General features: G+C 43.2%; 1 protein-coding gene across 3 annotated transcripts in view; it reads right to left on the bottom strand.

Moving 5' to 3' along the window:
• The window catches only part of ZNF236 (zinc finger protein 236), a 1,086,161-nt gene that overhangs the window by 771,859 nt on the left and 291,394 nt on the right, over positions 1-22,908 (bottom strand). For all 3 annotated transcript variants that reach the window (XM_069218833.1, XM_069218835.1, XM_069218834.1), the window contains one exon: positions 4,642-4,839. In XM_069218833.1, coding sequence (XP_069074934.1) covers positions 4,642-4,839 — 198 coding nt within the window. The remainder of the gene's footprint in view (positions 1-4,641; positions 4,840-22,908) is intronic.

Below are 22,908 nucleotides of genomic sequence, written 5' to 3'. Positions count from 1 at the left end.
TAACACTTTGAGCTGAGACTTAGGGTGAGCAGCAGGGGTGAAGGTACTTCACAGGTTGCGATGAGGTGATTTTGTGGCTCTTGATATCAAACTGGACGTCAGAGGAGTCCTAGATGCGGGTTCCTCCCCAAAAATGCCTAGGGTGTTGTCATAAGTCTTGTGCACCATTTCCAACCAACGTGCCCTTCGGTCCTAAAGCAACTTCTTTGATCGGAATGATTTGCATGCGTCACAGGTAGCCCTCTTGATGATCGGGGAGAGGCAGAGGTTACACATTAAATGTTGAGCGGTGTGGGGAAATTTAGCGTGGCACCGAGGGCAGAAACGGAATGGAGTCCATTCCATTAGGATGGCATATCCTTTGTGCCACCTGGTAACGTAGGACCAAGTTGGGCGAGGACGCCCTGAAGGGCCCGCAGTCAGTACCAACAATTCGAAGCAAGTTCTAAGGTGGAAAAGAGCGAGCAAAAACAATACAGTCGAAAGAGAGTAAGATAGAGGGAAGATTATGAATCGGAGCATGTCCAAAGATGGAGCGAAGACACACACATAAGAACCTGACAGCAGAGACAAAACAAACAAAGGATTTGATGCCCATGCACAGTATCACAGAGAGGAGAAGCCACTCAATCGTGTGACAGGAGTATGCAGAGCATGAGTATCTACAGCCACACACTTTTTTGTTGAAAAGGCATGTGTAATAAAGGCATTGCACAGTTAAGGCATTGCATGAGAAAGGATGAGTGTTAAAGGCATTCTGTTGCAAAGACAGTGTCATAAAGGCCACCTCTCATTTAAAGATATGTTTAGTTTCTGTGATACTGCCTAGAGGACCATGAAAGGTTTTATTTGGGTGGACACTGGTGGTGAAAGCAACTGTGAGTCTAACCTCTTGGCATATACATATTATTAAATCTATAATCACCTAAGGGTTAACTAATGGATGTTTTGCTGAAATAATTCTGAGGTTTATTTTAAATAAATTTTACATATTTGAGCAAGGCTACATTCTTTTTGTGAAAAGGCTTAATTCTTTAAAAAAGCATATCTTCGCAAAATGTTTTTATTTTTTTTACTTCTTCCACAAAGATTGTTCTCCAGTCATAGCTACCATATTGGTCAAGGAATATTACAGACTGTTTTCTCCATATTAGATATTTCTCACTACCCAAAGCAATGAGTTTGTATTTGGAAGAATACAAATGTATTTATAGTTGTTGTACACTACACGGAAGTTGGCTACATGAATTACAATACTTTCCCTCAGTTTTGTGTTTGTTCTGGCCTTAGAGAAGAATGGAGTTTATTTTTACGATCTTTAAGAGACTGTGAAACATACAATCCCAGAGTATATTTAAAATTATATCTTCGGCACGGATTTCTAGCTTTACTACAATATTGTCAAAGCATATTTGAATTAACATTAGATTATAAGTAGATGTTGTACACTGCAGGAGAAATATATATATTTGTATACTGTAATTGCAGGATGGGCCACAATTTATTTTATTACATTCTGGTTTAAAGCAGGCTACGTTTTACAATATTAAGTTCTGACGTCATATTCTGTTATTTTTTTTTATATAGTAATTGTTTTAATTTACCAACAATGAAATCTTTCTATAAAGGTACCTTTTACTATGGATCGAGTTACCAGTTATTTTTTTACTATTTCAATTCGAACTGAAAAAAACACATAACCAAATAACAAAATAAGAATACTTCTTTACCAACTGCATCAAACAGATACCTTGTCGAATTTGGTTATGTTTTTTTTTTTTTTTAACTGAAAAGCATCTTTAAAAAAAAAAAACAGTAATATTTATTTGCAGAAAACTTAACCTCTTGAATGCCAACTGGTGGTCTGTACTCTATTTTCAATAAATCTCAGTTTGTACTGAATTAGGTTTAATAAACACAATGACAGAATCCTTTTGGCCGCTCCAAACGAGACGTTTCTTTTTGTTTATTTGTATATTTTTTTATATCGTAGTTCATCCTGATTAATACCTCGGCTCGAGAGAACATACCTTTCTGGCTCTGAGTCCTTTTTCTATTGCTATGCCCAGCTTGAGACGCAAGTCCTTCGTTTGTTTTTACTTTTTCAGACGCGCGCGAGCCGGAAGGAATTCCCTCCCGGTTCCTCGCAGCGTCTTCTTAAGACTCTGACAGCGCCCGCATAATATCAATGCGGGACGCCGTCTAGAGGGTAGGTCCACTACGTAGGACCGGAGACAAAATTGTAAGTTTACCACTATTTTCTTTGCGCCTTTAGTTTAACTTCGTGAATTACCCCTTTTGTTTCTGAGCACGCCGCAACTTTTATGCCTCATTATAATCGGGTGAATTCACCTCCCGCTTTGATTAATACTCAGTATTGACTATTTTTGATATGCAGACCTCATAGTAAATTGGAGCTTGGGAGTCTTTAACTTGCTCTATTCATTACTGCACTATTAGATATACTTTAGTATTAACATCATATCGACAGCTATTCTGTTTATACATAACAATGGTTTTTCACATATATATGATTAATTGTGGAATGCAATACATACTTTATTAATGACTTTGTTTATTGATTATGCACAGTGGTCATATGAGTCCATAGAACTTGCGTCCCCAGGAGCCCGGTCTCAATTTGGGGATGGTAAGCCTTGATACCCGTGTGTGTTTCACATTTGACGTTTGACACATTACAGTTTTATTACATTTTTATTACACTTCAATCACTGTATTACCACATTATGGTTTTCTCTGGCCTATGTATATGTATTTTTTGTCTTTTAGGGCGACCTGACTTGAACAGTTGACTTCAATGTAAGTGACTGTTTTCAATCCTAAAGTTAGGGCGTTTAAAATCTTTTGTTGTAATTTGGAGAAGAACTTTCATCTTTTTTTGGTCGTGATGAAGCGTCAATGGATCCGTCTGGACCGTAAGGACGCGAAACATGTTGACCTTGGTATAGAGGTACTATATTATTTATAGACCCGTACGTTTTGGGGTTTTGAGAGTCACTTGAGCATTGCACTCCTGTGTGACTCTCACTCATTTTTTAATCTTGGTCTTCATCCACCCCACACTGATTAAAGGTATGATGTTTTGGCGTGATGAATAACCAATTTTAATACTTTCTTCTGTTCTCTCCAACCCTAGTCTACTCCTGTTGTAGGCTGTCACACTTAATTAGTAGAACAGCATGGCGTAAGAGCCCCCTTCAGGGAGCCCGCCAGGTGTTGCAGTGCCGGACTGGCGAGGAGCATTTCCCGATGATGATGCTAGTCATCCATTGCGATGCTTGAGGGCCCTTGCTCCTGAGACCCCAGGTCTCCCAGGAAGTCAGAGTAGTTTGGAACAGTGTGCTCTAATTCATAGGATTATAGTTGGGAGACTGTACACTAGACCACATAATCTAACAGTCCCTCCAACCCCCCCTTTTGTTTAGAATGAGAATTAGATGACCCACATGCTATTAATAAAAATAGCCTTCGTTTACACAACACCAGTGGAGAGGAACTGCATTCCTTTAATTTTGAAGGAAAATCTACAATACAAAGAAAGAAACACAGTAGCGGTGCCAAAAGACAAGTGCTTCAGTTCACTCTTTGCCAGAGATCTTGAGAGGCAAAGACCACTGCCTAACTAAAATGTTACCTGATAATTGTAGGGAGAAATCATTTCTTAAAGAAGATCAGAAGGAATCCAGCAGTTCTTGTGTTTTCTACAGAAATTTTGGATTAACCTGTTTAGGCGCTAAGTACACAATAAAGGTGGTGGATAACAGTCAAACTTTCTCTTGGCATAGCGAGGTAGCCTATCCAGTATCGACTGCCTCTTGGTAGACAACAGAAGACCATTCAGACAGCCACGTGGCTTTTAAAAAAATGCACTTAAATAAGATGATCAGAGATACCACACTAAAGCATTTCATGAACCTTGTACCTGGTATGCATGGTGACAAATGGACTAGCTTGTAAAATTGTGACAATTTTATCAGCCACCCCTCAAACGCCCACTATGAGCTAGGCTGTTTAGAGAACATAGCTGGATAGGTCTAGGGACACTCACATTACAGTGGATTCTGTCTGTATCTTCAATGACTGCCAAATCATTTGGAATCATCCGGCCACTTTAAAGACCTGTTAAGGCCTTATGAGAATTGCTCAGTACTTTTGAGAAAAGGGATTTACCCAGGACAAATGTAACTTCTAATGTGGATCATTCACACAGGCACATTTTATCCTCCACCACCTGAACATACAGCTACAAAAGTAAGACAATTAAACACTTAAAAAAATTGATTTGAAGTGAGTTTACAAGTTGACCTATTCTTTACCATAGCCTCAAAAATATAATCTATGACTGCTAGGAGTGAGTATGTCAAGTGTTTGTGAGGGGTATTTATGTAACAAACAGCATAGCAGTAAATGCAGAAATATGGTAGAGAAGCCAATGAAAAACATCAAGGCCAAAGTCAGCATTTTCGAACGAGCAGGTGTTACTGGAGGATAAAATAATGACCTTGTTGTGAGCTTCAAAAATTCCAGATGGAGCACACAAACATAGATTGTGAGGCACCACCACAACCGTCAATCTCTTTAATTACCTTAAACTCAATCATTGGTAACACAAGGACTTACCTAAATCAGTAATAAGAATAGGTTCCTGTAGGGGTATTTCTGAAAAATGAGCAGTTTCGAGTAATGCTTTGCTTCTTATAGGCCTGGGTGGATATTTCCTTAGATCACCACGTTTAAAATGAGAGGCAATATGAGCTTTTCTGTGCCCAGATGTTCGACATTTTCTATCACAATGAGGACATGGGAACGGTCTGGCACCTATGTGAAAAACCATATTAAAATACTGTTAGCAAAGTAATCTTAACATTAAAAATGCAAATATATAGAGATGTCTATGTTGCCTACTCCCCAAGGATCATATTTGCTGGATACAGGACACCATAAAAGGAAATATGTTAAAATACTTTTCATAACAAGCATTGCAACACAAAGAACCTTAAATATATTATAACTTGTGAACATCTTTTCCTTTAAAACTAAGTGAAAATAGGCAACTCTGCTAACACAGCCAGAGGGGCTTGCAAACTTCCATTGCTCTGACTAGGATTAATGCCTCTGTGCACATTAGGACATTATAACAACAGTGCAGAGAGAAAATCAGTTGAATTTGTTGGATGTATGGGCATGTTTCATTTAGGCGGAAATGGATGCTGATTCTAGACAATCCCACATAATTGTAACACCTGATATTACATTCTAATTTCACTGTTTGCCATTTGATTTGGCTTCCATCATCTCCATCTTTCATAAAGTGATATTAGTGTCACACTACTCTCCCTCCTTGGGATTGTGTTTCCTCCCACAGCACAGCTGTTTTGGTGCCTAGTGGCCTCCTTAAACTACACTGGTTGACAGCAGTAAACTTGGTCTGTCCCAAACATCACTTCTTGATCATTCATCATAAAGTAATCCGGTAAACATAACTACAACATTTTCAGAAAGTGATGTCAGAGTTACTTACGTATTTCCAATATAAAGGCTGCTTTCTAGGGCAATACTTTGTTTTTCACTGAACCAGAAGCTGAGCATGATACTACTGTTGACCACTATTTTTATTACAAGAGACGGGAATAACTTTGAGAAAAGACAAATGCACTTCCAAAGCTAAGAAAGTGGAATATTAAGAACACATATTCACAAGAATTGGTACTTGAAGGAGTTTGGGTTTTTGATCAAGGGGGTGTAAACCCTACTCAAGCAACAACGACAATCCTTCTGAGAGCGAACCAAAAAAGTCACAAAATTAACCTGTCATTAACCTTTTGGTAGCCTGCTGCAAATGCAGTAAGGTTTAACTTAGAGGCACTGTGTTAAGTATTTATGCAGCACACAAACAGTAATAAGGTGAAAACACAACACAAAAATCCCACACCAATTTAGAAAAATAGAAAAATGTTTAGTTATTAAAATTACACCAAAACAAATTAAATCCAAGAGCAGAGATATACCTTGGGGAAATCGGCTGGCAGGTAGGTTCCAGTCTTCTGTCAGTTCTTCTGGTACTTTTTGGTGAAAATCTTTTTAAGTACCAACATCTAGGGTTGGTCAGGAACAGTACCTCTAAAATCTCTTCCAAGGGTTCACGACCTGGTGGGCACCATTTGGGGGGTGTGGACTCACTGCAGAAAAGGTCAGGTGCAGCGTTGAAGGTCAGTGGAGCGTGCCTGTCCCCGTAGCTCACACAGGAGGCCAGCCAACTAGCCCTTGGGGGTTACTCTGGTAGTCCTGGGTTCAAGGAAATGGTCCTCTAAGTTTCAAGTAGGAAGGCAGGCCTCAAGCAGCAAGGCAGGTCTCTGGGAGCAAGGCAGGCCTCAAGCAGCAGGACAGTACCCTATAGAACAAGATAGACCTCGAGCAGCAGGGCAGTTATCTTGAGTACAAGGAAGTACTTCTGAAGTCTTCCTCAGGTCCAGTTGTGTACTGAAGCAGTGCTTCAGTAGGTCCAATATTTACACCTGTAGCCAAGCCTTTGACGTGAGGGTGACATCCTTAATACAGCCGACACCTGGTCAGGAAAGTTCTTCCCTTCCCCTGTCAAGGCTCCAAGTTATCTGGGGTGACAAAAGGCTGGAGTCAGGTTCCTTTGTGTATGTGTTGGAGGCAGCCTTTTGTATTTTAAATGAGGCAGGGAAAAGTTCTGCCCCAACAATCCTGACAGGGTCGCCCAACCTGCTAATACCTAGTCCTCCTTTGTTTCACTGTCTGGGAGGAATACACGAAGGCCAACTGCCAAGCTATTCAGTCATGTGTCCCATGGTACACGTACAATGCACCAAATAGTTAGGACAAGGAAATGCCAACTTTCTAAAAGTGGCATTTTCAGTATTGTGACTTAAAATCCTACTTTTCCATTAAAGAGGATTTTAAATTAGAATCCAAACTTACCTGATCTCATTTAAAAGTTAGTACGTACTAAATGACAAAAGGTAACTGAATGTTATCCACTGGGAGAGACAAGCTTGTAGTAGTTAAAAAATAATTCAGGAATCTTTCACTATCAAGACATATAAAACTTAAAAATACATGTCTTGTTAAATACAATGAACCCTGATCTGTGGACTGTTTAGAGCCTAAATTAGGTGTGACATATGTTTTAAAGAAGGAAGTGTAGGTCTGGCAAAAGGTTTATTTTGCCAAATCGAATTTCCAGTATTCGAACTGTAGCACAGACTCCAACTGCAGACCTAAAACATGTTTTAAAGAGCTACATAAGTGGGAGGTACAAGGAGTGCTGCAGGCACACTTATAACATTTAATTTACAGGCACTGGATATATGCAGAACCATATACCCGGGACTTATAAGTAAATTAAATATGCCAAATCAGGAGTAAGCCAGTTGTACCATGTTCCAAGGAGAAAGCATAAGCACTTTAGCATTGGTTAGCAGTGGTAAAGTACACAGAGTCCTAGTGCAGTGCAACTAAATACAGAAGGGGTTAAGGCAAAAGGTTTTGGGGGAGACCACACTAAGAATGGCAGGTCTAACAGTACCAAACCAAAACCTGCTCAATGTTACAAAATTGTTAATACCCCCTCCTCCAAAAGGCAAGGACTACAAATTAAATATTTGGACTTTGTGAGATCTAGTCCAAGATGTTGAATGATTTTAGTAATATTAAAACATGCCTTATATCTTTGTTTAAAAAGGAAGTGACTGTGTGTGGACTCAGCAGTTTGAGGTCAACTTTGAGCTAATAAAGTATGTCTCTTCAGAACTTACTTTAAAACTGTACTGACAAAGACAGATAACTTTTATCTCAGTTGATGCAAGTGGTTATGGATTGGAAAGTTCTCTCAGAGACTGATGATTAACAGGAAGAACGTGGGTTTTGTCTACAGGATTTTAAACAGAGTAAAGAAAGGAAACTAACTGAAAAAGGTTTTAAAGTGTGAATAGGGAAGTAGAGAAATTCTAAACATATGCATGGGGAATACTGCTTCCACTTAGGACAGATAATTGTACTTTGGTCGGCATTTTGAATGATGAGAAAATAAAGATGTTTATGGCTAGACTAGCTAGGTGACCTTCTACGCTTTTGGAAATTAACTGCAGGGGTGTGAATGTATAAGGGAGATTTCTTTTCATCTAGAATGCCCATTTGGGATGGAAGTGGAGGGGTGCTGGATGAAGCTATTGAACATACTATTGCCAGCGTAGATGACCATGGCTTGTGCTGATATGACCGAATGGTATACTGAGTTGATAAAGATGATGTTTTGAGTGAGATTTTAAATTTAGTTTCTACAGTTTGGTCTTGGGAGAAATTATTGAAGGGCAAGCTACAATTATTTTGCAAGGTGGTGTTAGGGAAAATATAAAACGCGAGGAAATATCACCACCACAGACACTAGCATAAAGTGTTGTAGAACTGTACATAATTAAAGAGCATTACAAGCCTAAGTTTCACAACGACACAAAGTAGGAGAGAGTTCACAGAAAGATGAATTCAAAATCAGCAAGTTTAGTTAAAAAAGAAAATGTGATTAACAAAGCCTTAAACAATTTACGATCACAGTGCACAAACACATACCTGGGGAGGGAAGGTGAATGTTTCACAGTTCTGTCATGATCAGGATAAGGAGAACCAAGAGGACACGAGTTCAAGGATACTAGTGGCGTGGTGTGGAAATATATCATCAACTTGCATTATAACATGACTTGTTTATTGTTTTTTTAAGATAATGTGCATGATGTCATCGTAGCTTTTGAGTATATAAGGAGCTGCCTGCAAGCAGTATTTTGAGATCAGCTTCAGCTCCATGGGATTGACTGACCTCCCAGCCATACTGCGATTAAACACATATATATGATTGCCAACAGATCTTATCCTTTTTTATTTACCAGTCAACATTTGGTGAGCCAGCCAAAAGTCCAGTTCGTATTTATTGACTGCTGCCAATGGAGAGCTACCTGCTCTGATTGAATACATTACTGTGGTGCTAATAAGGTAAGCAGACACCCTGTTTGACTAAAGATCTGCCTATTCACTTGGGTGGGTAGATTCCAAAGTTGACATCACGCAGGTGGGGACAACTCAAACTCCTTACTTAAAAATGTGCATAATTCTTTGGCAATGACAGTTTGGAAAATTAAGGCAACACATGCATTATTGTTCGGATATTTCCCAATACTATACTGTATGTAGGGAATGAAATGTGGTAATCCCTGTTTTAGCCGAATTATATGAAATTGATAGTGTATCACTTAGTGGTTTTCACGTGGAAAGTGACTAAGGTTGGGGAACCCACTGTGTTGTGGCGGCGGACATTTTGGTAAAGAGAAAATCAAAAGATTTTTGTCATCTGATTTTACCCTGAACACGGTCAGGCACTCAGTTCACGGACCAGGAAGGAGTGGCCAAACTGTAAGACAGCCTGGTTAGATCCTGAAGTATAGGGTAGAAGTAGTGAGTTGGGGACCAGGCAACTGGTGTTAAGTCTGATATTTCGGTAAGGAAATGCTCACATGGTCGATCCTTGAAGGCGTTTCTCTGAGCAAGGTCAGAAACCCCGACTCTCAAGTTCCCAGATTTAAGACATCTAGAAGGTGTCTTTAACAGAAGACCGACCAAGGCTGAGGCATCAGTGTGAGTCTAACGTTTGGTAAGGGGATTACCAGACAGTTGGTGTTAAATGACTTGACCCGAGCAGTGTCAGACCCTTGACTGCAAAACCTGAAAAGCACATTCGTTTATGAATATATATCCCTCTGTGAATAAGGTAGACACACAAACTGTATAGTACATCATCATAAGGGAAAAAGGTAATTTACTTTCTCTAAATAACCAGTGAACCCATCACATTCAAATCTCCCAAAGTGAGTTACACAGAGACTTTGAACATATCTTTGACATCAATAACCCCACCAAGTATAGTAATAAGGACCAGAGGTCCCTGTTGGCTTCTCACAAAATGGATAGAGGGTGAATGACAGACACACAAAGATGGTTAGAATTCAAAGAAGTGGTTGAATCAATAGTGGTCTTCGAACATCAGAGTGGAGAGCATGTATTTTGCTCAGGGCCAGTTATTTCAACAGATTTACAGATAGTTAGAGAGATGTTAGCAGAGGCGTTATTGACCGATATGTGGGCAACGTTAATAACAAACAGTAATCAGTCTGACATGAGTGAAGGACCCATATCAGACTTAATTATCCACATACATAACAACTGGGTAGAGGGGTATTCGTAATGAACAGACCCACCACACCCATCTATCCCTGCACCTTCCCCCGATGTACTAATGGAAAAAGTATTTGAAACCTTGGGACTAGATCCAGAGAACCCACTGAGCACGACGCCACTTATATTGCTACCAAGGTTGTGCCTAGTGGCACGCAGAACACAATTAATTGAGAGAGGGAGAGGTTGTTATAAAGAGGACCTTAAAGGGATAACAATAATTGGTCCACATAAGTACAACAGCCCAGTGTTATATACGGAAAGGACAATATAGGAGAACTCGAGATATACTGTCAAGTAAACAAAGGGAACAGACCATCTACAGGGGACCACCAGGACCTCTCTAGGACACATGAAAAAATATTTAACTCAGATAAAAAGAGGAATGAGAAACGCTGTAAGGAGTGGTAGAACAAAACACAGAAACATGACTTTCCATGGCCAAAGGAAAGCACATTCAATTAAAAGATAATAGAACATGTGCCAACCATCCGAAGAGTAAACACAAAGGGAAGATATCAGAGAAGAGGAAAGGCCTCTTGGCTGTGCGTTTGATTTTTTGTCAGCATACAAACACAGACCACATCATACCCCCTTCCTACGCCAATGATTCCACATCAGGAATATACACACAATAGATAAAGAAGAGCAACCAGCCACAGGATATATAAAATCCCCAAATAGATCCTCCTCTGGTGAAGCAGGAAGTCCCTCCACAACTGTACAGTAGTACCCTTAGACAGTCTAGTGAGACCCCCAGCCTACTGCTGGAAGGGGAAAAGTGGATGACAGGGCAGGCTGAAGTGCAATTCAAGGTAAGGTTAGATAGGAATTGGGAAGACTCAGAGTCAGGAGATGAGCAAGGCCCAGGTGACAGTGATCATAACATGTTCACAGGCTGAATCAGGGTCCGATTCAGATGAGGATAGCATAAAACTAATTTTGCTGCCAACACAGAAGGGAGGGTCCAAACAACTGGGTGGACCGGACAAGTGACAAAGTGCGGGAAAGGATTAAACACCAAGATGAACGAAATAGGCAGACATGTACATGACTTAAGTGAATTATTAGGGCAGGCAGAGGGAGATAGGCAGAAGAGAGACAGACTGCCCTGAACCAGAACTACTGACACCCTGGAAACAGAACTACAGGGCTGTATGGCATGAGAAAGAGACCAGAGAAGAAATATAAATGAGTGCATGAACACTCAATAACCTGTCAGAAAACAAACTGAAGGTTCAGCTCCAAGAAAGACAGTGTGGACACCAAATGAGCTGACTCTCCAAATAAATAATATCGGAAAGGGAGTTGGACTATTACTGCAACCCCTTGTGCGATAACTTAGCAGGATGGACAGAGGGAGAGGCACCACAACATACGCCAAGGCCCAGGGAGGAATCCTTCAAACTGGAAGACATGGCCACTGCAGAGGACTGCATAAGATATGGGGAGAGCGACCCCCAACTGGAATTATCCCTATATGCAAGAATGTCTTGTAGTGTGGGAAAGATGCGTAGCTGGAAAACCGAATGGGACCACAGACACACCCAACATCACATTAGTAACGCAATTACCACTGATGAAGAAGGGACTCAGCCAGCTGCACTATCTGACGTGGCCACAAATGGGCAAAGAGAATTTGAAAAAGACATCCTATCCCCCATCTCTCCATCAGGAGTGAGCAAATGGATAGAGGTCTTCGAGAAAAATACAGCAGGCATAACATTGGCTACAGAGAATATTAAGTTCCTTAATAGGAGACAAGACAGACTCCATATTTTGGAAGGCCCAAGTAAGTAGGATGGCACGGACAGCTGTAGACTGACTTGAGTGGGGGAGAAAATGACGGAAAACAAATATGAAGGCACACCTTTTAACTCTTACAGACCACTGATATGAAGGAAACTGCATGCAGCCTACCCAGACAACCCAGATATAGGGTCCCTCATCACAGAGGCCATGGGAAGCACAGAGGATATAGCTCGTTACATCACAAGGATGAAGGAGAGAGATGGACACAGGAGGTAGTATGCAGATGGGAAAACGGGAGGAAACCCTATACAATTCTATAACTATAGTGAAAAAGAGCTTGCCTTCTGATGTGCAGGTGAGCCTGGATGGAGTTGTGGGCCTGGAAGCCAAGTCTTGGCCCGAGATACAGGCACACACCATTCAATTTTGCAAAACAAAAAAGAAAAGGGGGAGCAGGAACAGGCTGAGAGAGCAGCAGCTAAATTAGTTCAGGAGAAACTTAAAAAGACTACTAAGGGGCCATCCTTACTGACGCCACACAGATGGCTGCAGTAACAATGTGGCCACAGCAACAGGAATATGAAGGGAATACGGCAGGGTTTAGAGTGGGTAGAGGAAGTAATCAAATGGGACAAGGAGATCTGAGGAGTGGTGAGAGGAACGGCCTAGAGTGTTTAACTGTCATAAGTATGGCCATTTCCAAAGGGAGTGTGGGACAAAGATGAGAAATATGCAGCAAGAGCAACAGGAGCGGGGGTAACTATAATTAAATGGGCCAGTGCCATAGGATCAAGATAATTTCCAGGCGCTCGAGATGCAAGGGATTTGGCAGCAAAACAATTGGCAGCCACATCTGCAACAACAAGGTCCCTCAACCAGTTAAGTCTGAAAAATAACGTTGGTAATTACAGGTCATGAAGGTGCCCGCAGACTTGTCACATGTATAATTTTATCAGTGATGCACAGACCAGAACAGGAACCTGCTGTGACAGTAGCCAATAATAACAAACTATATACTTTTTTAGTAGGCACAAGAGCAACCAAGTCATGTATCAGAAAGGGTAAGATCAAATTCTCCCATGCATCAATGGACACACAAGGATTCTCTGAGGCACTCATGAGGCTTCCATTTATGCAATAACCTATTAGGCCAAGACTTAATATCAAAATTAAACATGATCATCCACTTCAAGCTGGATAGTACAATATGTTGCACACTAGGAAAGTCTCCCACGAGGCACATGATGCACTCTACAGACATGTGAACAGGCGGACCAAACCAGGGCAAAATCAACGGATGAGGAGACCTTGGTCGTTAATTAATACAGTAACATCATGTGTAGCAGGTGTATCAGTGCCCTTCATATGTGTTCTACCCTCCCCCATAATTACAGACCCATGTGGCGAGTGAGGGTCCCATCTGTGTACAGAACTCTGGTTGATTTGGAAACCATGGATGAACATCACATCATTGTCACCTACAGACTCAATCGTGCTACAATCCATGGCCTCTGTGCTTTACTGGATCCTGTACTGAGACCGGCTAACCAGAATCAGGATGCCATCCCTACTGAAGTGCAAGTGCTTTTGGTACTCCATTTTCTGGCTACAGGCTACTTTCAGGTGACGATGGGCAGTGGGCAATGTTTAGCCTCATCCTTTCCAAATTCCTGGATGCATTCGTCCAACACCTGCAGACATATGTCTAGTTCCCCCAAAGGGCTGAACTGCCTGCCATCAAGTCTGGATTTTATGCCTTTGCTAACATCCCACATGTGATAAGTGTCATTGATGGAACCCACATAGCTCTCATACCCCCAAGAGTGAATGAACAGGTGTACAGGAATCAAAAGAACTTCCACTCCATGAATATACAATTGGCGTGTATTGCTAACCAGTATATATCACATGTAAATGCCAGGTTCCCAGGCTCAGTCTATGATTCCTTTGTCCTGAGAAACAGCAGTGTACCACACTTGATGGTACAACTACAAGGGGACAGAGGATGGCTCATAGGTGAGTGTGTATGACAATGGTTATGTACATAGGTGACAGCCAGCTAATATGTATGTGCAGTCAGTTCATTATGGTCATGTTTACGTCCACTATTGCAGGTAATTCTGGCTACCCCCAACTTGCAATGGCTCCTGACAATAGTGAGGAATCCCAGGACAGAGGCAGAGAAGAATTATAATGAGGCCCATGGACGTACTAGGAGGGTGATAGAGGGCACTATAGGTATCCTGAAGGCTAGGGTTCGTTGCCTCCATCTCTCTGGGGGATCCCTGTGCTATGTCCCTGACAAGGGGTGTAAGACAGTGGTGGCCTGCTGCATGCTGCACAACTTGCTGTGAGGAAAGCTATTCCCCTTCTGGAAGAGGTGGGTGCTGTCCAACCAGCCCAGCAACCTCAGAGAGGGGATGAGAGTGATGGTGAGGAAGAAGAGGGGGACGATCTTAACTCCAGGACCCAGCTGATCAACTTATACTTCCAGCGACCCTAAGGTATTGTTCAATGATGCTGTTGTCTTCACTGCATAGTTTCAGTCTGACTCAGGTAATTGGGAATGTGGTGCTTATAGTCATTGACACTGTTAACGGATGACTGAAGTGGCATGTGCCTGGTGACCCAATATTACGTACAATGTGACTTACTTCAGACACTACAGTGTGTTGCATTCTCTTCTGTAATAAAGGTGTCGCGTGGGCTCTCATTATTCTAAATGAGACTACTGGATTTCTAGGTAGCAGGATCTATAACGGTGTGGGGGACTGAGTCTGACCCACGTGTAAAGAACTCTGTCACCCTAAATCCGGTTTTTGCTCCGGCTAACTAGCAGTGCCTCATTTCTCCCATGTGGAAGGAATGATTTGGCAGCCGAGCGCATGACATCTTTGGAACTTCTCAGGGAAGTCGTGGTTACTCAGATCCAAACCAACTCTCTTATTTCCAATATGATCTCATATACAAATGACAAAGACAGTATAAGTTTTATATAATGTTTTAATAAAACGACTGTATTTTAGATAGTAAGGCGTGAGCCGCAATAACCAGAACGATACAACACAGTAGGATTGTAATAGTTACCAGGAGAGTAAAACATAAAAACAAAGCTATCATATTGTCAAACAGTTTCTACTCTCCCTCTGCTTGTTCTATCTAGAGCACAGCATGTTAAGCTTCTAGCTTGCCTATTAGAATCACTGTGGAGACATCAGCCCTCATACCTCAGCAAAGACCTGTGATCTTGGTTCAGCATCTGCAACGAGGCAGTCAGCATCAAGTTGTGGTTCCCTGGTCGGAATCTCCCTCTTGCGTGTATTGGGACCAGGAAGTGACTTTATAACTAACATGTCATTGTGATCACAAAATGTCCCTACGCAGGAATGCCAAGTCTAAACTCTTACCACGTCTATCGGCAATGTACCAGACTGTATCCTTGACTGAAGCACAGAGTAAATATGTTATGGAGAACTCCAGTGCTGAAGTAGGCAAAACAGTGTGATATGAATAAAAAACAACACCGTAGAACTGGCTATTTGAAAAATAACAGTACGAAGCCTAATAAAAAGCATGTAGAGCAAAGTACACAGAGGCTCTAAGCTGTCAGCAAATGAATAAAATGTATTCAGGGCAAAGTGCACAAAGGCCTAAAGCCTGAAGCTAAAGCGCAATGAATACGTAAAACTAACCACACTACAAAGGTATGATGATTAAATAGATTGCCTAATGCATACGCTCTCACAATTTGAACTCATAATGACGAGGGACATACGATTTGAGTGCATATGTGTTTTTATTAAGTGACACAAATGTGTTATATTGTTGTACAGTAATAGGAAGTGGGTTCATGGTGCATATCCATACTCTGTGGCGTGTGCTCAGCTGTTGGTGGCACTGGGTTTTGGTCCATGTGTCCATTGGTAGATGGTGTGTTGGTAGTGGCAGGTTGACAAGGTAGCACAGTGGCACACAAGGGAGATAGTCCAGGGCAGAGTCACTTCTTAGCAGGGGCCTTGGTCTTGGCTGGTGTTCCAGTGCCATGTCTGGGTCTGAGGGCACGTTTGTGTGACTGGAACTGGGCTGCAGGGCTAAGGGGGCTGGTTACCCGGGTGTCCTCTGGCAGTGCCACCAGTCCAGTAGCTGATGTAGATGGCAGGGCAGTGTCATGGCTAGTGGTAGGGGCTTGCAGGTGGGTAGAGGTCTCTGGCTGGCTAGGGTGGTGGTGCTGCAGCACCCCTGCAAGGGTGGCCATGGTGACATTTAGCTGTTTCCATTGCTCCATGGCCTCTTGGTGGCGTGCTATCTGCAGCCTTTGATTCTGCTCCAGGGTGGCCAGGATCTGGCCCATCCCGTGCTGGGTATCGTGGTATGCTCCCAGGCCCTCACATATCACCTCCTGGGTTGCTGCATCCATCCTTTGGCTTCCCCCCAGGCCACTGATGCCCTCCCACTGGGCCTTGCCCCCTGTGCCTTTGTCCCCTGCACAGGTCTGGCAGTCCCACTTGCACTGGTGCCTTCATCATCCTGCCTGTTGGTGGGTGTAGACTCTGGCCTCTGTACATGTGGGCCACCAGCCTGTGCCATGGGTGGTGGTGCCTGTGGGAGGGAACGGGCATGTATGTATCCTGTACTATTTCGGAAACTGATGCACAGCTCTGCCCTATGTTGTGCTTTTATTCCCCTGTTGTGGCATGCAGGTTCCTTTTGTGTATTTATCTTTGCATTTTGTGTTGGGGGGGGGGGGGGGGGGGTGAAGAGTGGAGATGCATTGTGGGTGCTGTAGTGCCACTGTGAATCCTTGCAGGGGTAGGTGACTGGGCACAGGGGGCAGAAAGGGGGTCTGTTTGTGGGATTGTGGGCATGCACAGTCACTGGATGTGTGTGTTGTGGCCTGGGTGGGGATGGGGTCCTGGTAGTAGTGAGAGGGGTGGGGTGCTGCATGCATTATAGGTGGGGTGAAAGTTAAAGTATTGTAGTTGACTTACCCGAGTCCAGTCCTCCAGTGAATCCAGTGAGGCCCTCCGGGTGCAGGATAGCCAGGACCTTCTCCTCCCAGTTGGTGTAGTCGGGAGGTGTAGGTGGGGAACCGCCAAATCTGTACAGCAATGTTGTGCCTGGATGCCATTGATCTCATCTTCCCGCGCAGGTCTATCCATCTCTTCCAGCTGTCCTCCCTTGTGCGTGGATGGTTTCCCACTGTGTTGACCATGTTGACAATCGTCTGCCATAGCTCCATCTTCCTGGCCCCCTGAGTGTGGTGGATGGCTCCGTGCCAATCTCTGCACAAGTCCTCCTGTGCCGATTATAGCTCTATGCTGTCCTCGCAGCCGCGCAGGAAATCCCTCTGGGACAAGTTGTATTTCCTTTTGCAAAAATCAGCCTTGGCACCTGAGGAAGAGCTTACCCAGCACCCAAGGCTCTTTTTTTTCTGTTTTCACTTGCAATGACTATCAGCTTGTATGGCGCACTGACATTATTATAATGAAAACGAAAGGGAAATGAGCCGATCACCTCATTTCACTTTCACTGCATTGGTGCTCGGGCAGAGCTATCTCAGTCCCTAGAGCATTAATTCAGACGGAAGAGGTCTCACTGGAAAGTGGAGACTCTCCCCTTTCCAATGATACCATTCCCCAGTGGATTTCTGCCTGGGGATCACTGCAGGAGGCAATCACCACTAGGCCCCAGAGACATGGGCGAATAGCCCCTCAGGCAAGGACGTGTTTCCCCCACCACAGGGAAACTTTCAGTCTTTCTGCCTCCTCCTGGTGGGAAGATTGATGCGGTCAAAACCCACTAGACACCAGGGACTGATGCCCAGCATATACATGACAATGCACTCACTCCATAAAAATGGGGAAACAGTTTTTCTGCCCCCCCCCCCCCCCCACTCCCGGGGGAGGAGGTGGGGCAGATGAGGCAATTGGAAAGTCCACTTGTCTGCCTGTTCCTGAAAGCTGAGAAAATGGTGATTTAATCACTGCAAACCGTTTGTTGGTGCCCTTTGCAGAAAAAAACACATCCAGAGGAATCCACAAACCCTGGGTACCTTTAGAATCCAGAGGATGTTGAAAAAAAAGACACAAATTTGGTGTGGATAGATTATGTGGACAAAACGTTAAGGAGGCCTAAGCGCGAAGTACCCCAAAGAGGCAAAAAAGAAGGCTTAGCGCTGGAGGTGGAGGCCAGGCCTAGCAGTGAAAGGGTTAAGTATGTAACTGAAGAATTGCACATATTCAACTACCAAAGGCTCATGCAGAAGAAGGTAGGGCATGAGCATCTACAGCACTAATCCATATATTCACATGAGTACACCTGCCTCCGAACAGATGCTCCAGGTAAAGTCACACAGCATGTGTGGCTGTAGATACATGTACTCTGGAAAGACTGAAAAGCAGTATTCCCATAAGCAGTGGTTAGCTGGTGGATGTTGCAGAAGACTGAAACCAAGTTCTTACACTTGTCTGACCACCTCTTGCTTGTTAGCACACTAGGACAACCACGCAGTAATGCTTAGTAAACGTGTGTGGAGAGGACCATGTAGCTCCCTTACAAATGTTAGATATGGGGATATTTCCAAAGAAAGCCATACTGAGCCATTTCTTCTCTGAGGAATGTGGCCTGGATTGGGCAAGCAAAGTTCTTTTAGCATTAAAGCAGCAGGTTTTGATGCATTTGACAATCCATCTTGCTATGCCGCCCTTTGACAAAGCATGTTCTTTATGAGGTTTGTGAAGTTTAGCAAAGTAACAAAAGCAACAAGCAGTTGCTGTGTTTTCAAAAAGGATTTGTTCCTGTTAACATAATACATGAGAGAACATATGACGTCAAGGGTGAGAAGGGACCCTCTGCTGGCAAACCAGGCTGAGGGAAAAAGAAAGGAAGATCTATGGTCTAGTTAAGGTGGAAGGGGAACACCACCTTTGGAAGAAACCTCAGATTGTTTCTGAGGAGAAAATTCATTATGAACCTGGAAGAACGTATCCTCTAAAGTGAGGGCTTGTAGCTCGCTAACACATCTCAAAGATGTAATAGCAGCAAGGAAGGCAACCTTCCAGGAGAGGAACTGTAAAGGGCATGAGGGTAGGTGTTTGAAAGAACCCCAGATGAGTCTGGTAAGAACAACATTAAGGGGCCAGACAGGGCCTGGAGTATGCTGGGTGGGGTAAACTGTGTGAGTCCTATGAAAGCCTTGATGACAGGAATCTTGAATAAAGTAGAATGTTTCTTGTTCTGAATGTAGACAGCAACAGCAGCCAAGTCAAGTCAATAATGTAAGCTAGGCCTAATTTCTGCAATTAGAGGAGGTAACTGATAACATCCTGGACTGTAGGTTCAAGAGGACTCAGATGCTTTGAAATGCATTACTGGACAAACCCTTTTCCATTTGACTGTGTAACAGGCTTGTTTAAAAGGTGTGCATGCTTCCTTTAGGATGGCCATGCACTCTTGAGAGAGAGTGAGATAAACGTACATTAAGACTCCAGGAGGCAAAATCCTAGATTTAGCTCCCTGAAGTTGGGGTGCCCGATTCTCCCTTGCTTCAAAGTGAGAAAGTCCAGCCTGTTGGGGAGATTCTTGTGAGCGATACCAGACATCTCGAGGAGGGTGGAGAACCAGGATTGTCTGGCCCACGTGGAGGCCAGCAGGATTATAGGGAGGGACGTATGTTGAAGCCTCCAGATCACTTATGGAGAAGAGGAAATGCCTGAGCAAAGATTCCTGAACAATTCATCAACACAGCATAGCCCTTGGACTGTGGGTGTGGCAAGCAGGAGGAAAGGTTTTGGCGTTATGAATTTTGCCCAGTGGTGAAAAGGTTGATCTCTGGGACACTCAACAGTGGAAGGACAGGGCTAGGTTTGAGGGTGGAGTAACCAAAGTCTTTGTCCACTCCTAAAGATACTCTTCCAGGAGATATATCCAGTGGTGTAGTGCCCTATGCCAAATGCTATGCACTAGTGTTATAACTTTGGTGAGTGTGTGCTGCCCTGCTTTTGAAGATAATACATTGAGGTTAAGTTGCTCATTCTTATGAGGACTATTTTGTGTGGAACTTGCTGACTAGAAAGGACTTGAGAGCTAATTGGACACCCAAGAGGTCAATGTAATTGATGTGGAGACCCTTTTGCTGCCATGACCACCTGCACTGAAAATGTAGTTGTTCAAGATGTGCTCTCCAAAATGAGGGTGAGGCATTCGTGGTGATAGTACCCTACAGAACAAGGTCCAAGAAGGGCCAGCCCTGCAACAGATTGTTACTGTTCCACCACTACAAAAAGCAATAGGTGCTGGTCCATATTGACACTTGAACTTCCAAGTGCCCTTCTGTCTGTAACTATAGGGCTGATAGGCACTGCTGGAGAGGTTGTGTCTGTAACATGGTACGGGGGCCTTGGGCTGTGCATGAGGCCATCATTCCAAGAAGGCACATACGTGATCTGACTGTGAGTTGATGATCTGGCTGAAAACGAGGTAGCACCTGCTGGAATGCCTGCAACATGACTTAGCTGGGATAGGCCTTGAAGGTGACTGTATTGAGAACACCCAAATGATGGTCAGATCTGAAGGGGCTGGAGGTGGACCTCTGGAAACTATTTAAAAGTGTTTCAGAAGAAAACAGACGTCCTACAGCCTTTCCTTTCACACTTCCTGTACCTCAGCACAATTGTCAGGCAGCTCACTTTATAAAATCCTGTAACTTTTAAGACAGTGAAAGAAAAGTTAACACCAATCTCCTTGATAAAATAAGAAGCAATTTGACATAATCTGACATTCATCCTCCGTCTGTCAATACAAGGCAACTGTGACAAGACAAAAACAAAATTTAAAGACATTCTTTTGTTATTCATTCACTTTCTGAATGAACAAAACACCCAAAAACTGGCTCGCCCTGATAAAAAATGACTCACCAAAGCAAGTGATGCCTAGAGTTTGAGGCCTTTATTGATTGCCACACTTGCAATCTCTTCAGACTGCATGTGCAATGTTTGATACCAGAGATGCACTCTCTCAACACTGCATATGCGAGCTGCATGCTCATGACATCACACACAAACAACCCATAGACCCTCCTTGGACACCGTCCAACAACAGCATCAGCCATTTCTTCAAAGCACACTTCAAAATATATAGTCCTATTTGTTTTCCAGGATTAGCCTTCTCTGCGATACTCCTTTCACCTATCTACGAAGAATGAAAGTTTAAATTGGCCATGCCAGAATTATAACCCATTACTCGAGAATGCACAGTGTTGTTTGCAGCAGACACAGAATACACTTAGCTGCCCTACCTATCATTACGACAAGACATGCGTTGATGTATAATTCCAGTGCAGGGCATAATGCCCTTGCACATCAGTTTTTTCTAACTTGCTGGGCACTAACACAATAGATGTCATTCTTAGCTATTTTTAATCGATGCATGCTGCTCATTTCATCAACTGTGCGTGGGTGAATAGCTAAGATATATATTGCTTATTTGGAGTTACAGCCTGCAGTGAGCTTCTGATGTCAACAGTTGCCATTTTTTCCTCCAGGTGCTTCCACAGCTATCAGATTGTGTTTTCATGTACCTAATGCTGCAGTTTTAATTTTGTTGAGTTAATAGGGATAAGTCCAAAACCAAGGTGTTGCAGTTGGACCCAGTTGAAAGCACTAGAGCTTCGAGAGACTTTGGAAATGGCAGCCAGGCTCAACTTCCCCGTTTGAACACATCATGTGCTGCTGGATAAATCATTTTATCTTACCATACCTTATTCCCTTTGGCAACCACAAATCTGGCAGAACAAGCAATGGTTTACTTTGCAGTGTGCAAGAAAATTCATTAATTCACAGGTGGTTATCCTGGTTTTAGGAGCAGGCACACAACCTAATGGAGCTATGTGGAGCTATGTTGCAAGCAGCAGTTACATGTAAAAAAATTATCATTACATTTGTCCAGAACGGATTTCACAGTCCTGGAGCCCAGGATGCCATCCCCTCCCCTCCCAGAACCACTCTCTGTCTGAGGACATGTAGGTGGGCAACTGGCAGCAGCAGACAGAGCAAGCTCTCAGCTCCCTGTACCAAGGAGGCAGGGTGGCCCCACCGCCCTCTCTTTGAGGGTCACCTTTCACTCAGGAAACCCCTCTCTGCATTTTTCTTCTAACCCAGTGGTTCCCAACCTGTGGTCCGGGGACCCCTGGGGGTCTGCAACTGCTTAGAAAACGTATTAATTTTAACACATTAGATCCCCAGGTTTCAGTAATGACTCAGTGGGGCGTGGTTGGGAAGGGGGGGGGGGGTTGTCCCGGATTCCAATAATGATTCATTGGGGGTCCCCGGGTTCCAGTACTGATAAAGTCGGGGTCCATAGAAGTAAGAAGATTGGGAACCACTGTTCTAACCCATCGCATACACTGCTGCGTTGACAGCAAGTCTCTAAGTATCCCAATGCGAATAGTTACTGAGGCAGCTTGGTGGGTTGCCACATCTGCTGCTAATAGATGCTTGTGTATGTGTGAGCACGTCCTGGGCTGCTGTGGTCCTGTCCGATTTGTTCAGCTAATGATCAGTGTGATGCTAAGATAAGTGTCACCAATGTCTGTATTAAAGACCTTGTGCTACTAGCAGTAAGAGATAAATCACGTTCAATGGAGGATACTTTTCTGAAACATAAAACGTGAGCATCTGACGACTTGATGAAAGTCCAGCAAGTCTGTTAAAGTAGGACCAACAACTTTACAGTAAAGTGCAATTAATATTAGCAGGCAGCAGGAGGGTGGAAGAAATAAGTACCTCAATCACGTCAGGAGCAGCGGTCAATGGAGGATACTTTAAATGTTCAAAACTGTATTTTCTGAAACATAAAACACAAGCATCTGACAACTTGCTGAAAGTCCAGCGA

This window comes from Pleurodeles waltl, chromosome 2_1 (genome assembly GCF_031143425.1).
Source record: "Pleurodeles waltl isolate 20211129_DDA chromosome 2_1, aPleWal1.hap1.20221129, whole genome shotgun sequence".
Taxonomy (NCBI): Eukaryota; Metazoa; Chordata; class Amphibia; order Caudata; family Salamandridae; genus Pleurodeles; species Pleurodeles waltl.
This window is presented reverse-complemented; position numbering and strand designations above follow the sequence as displayed.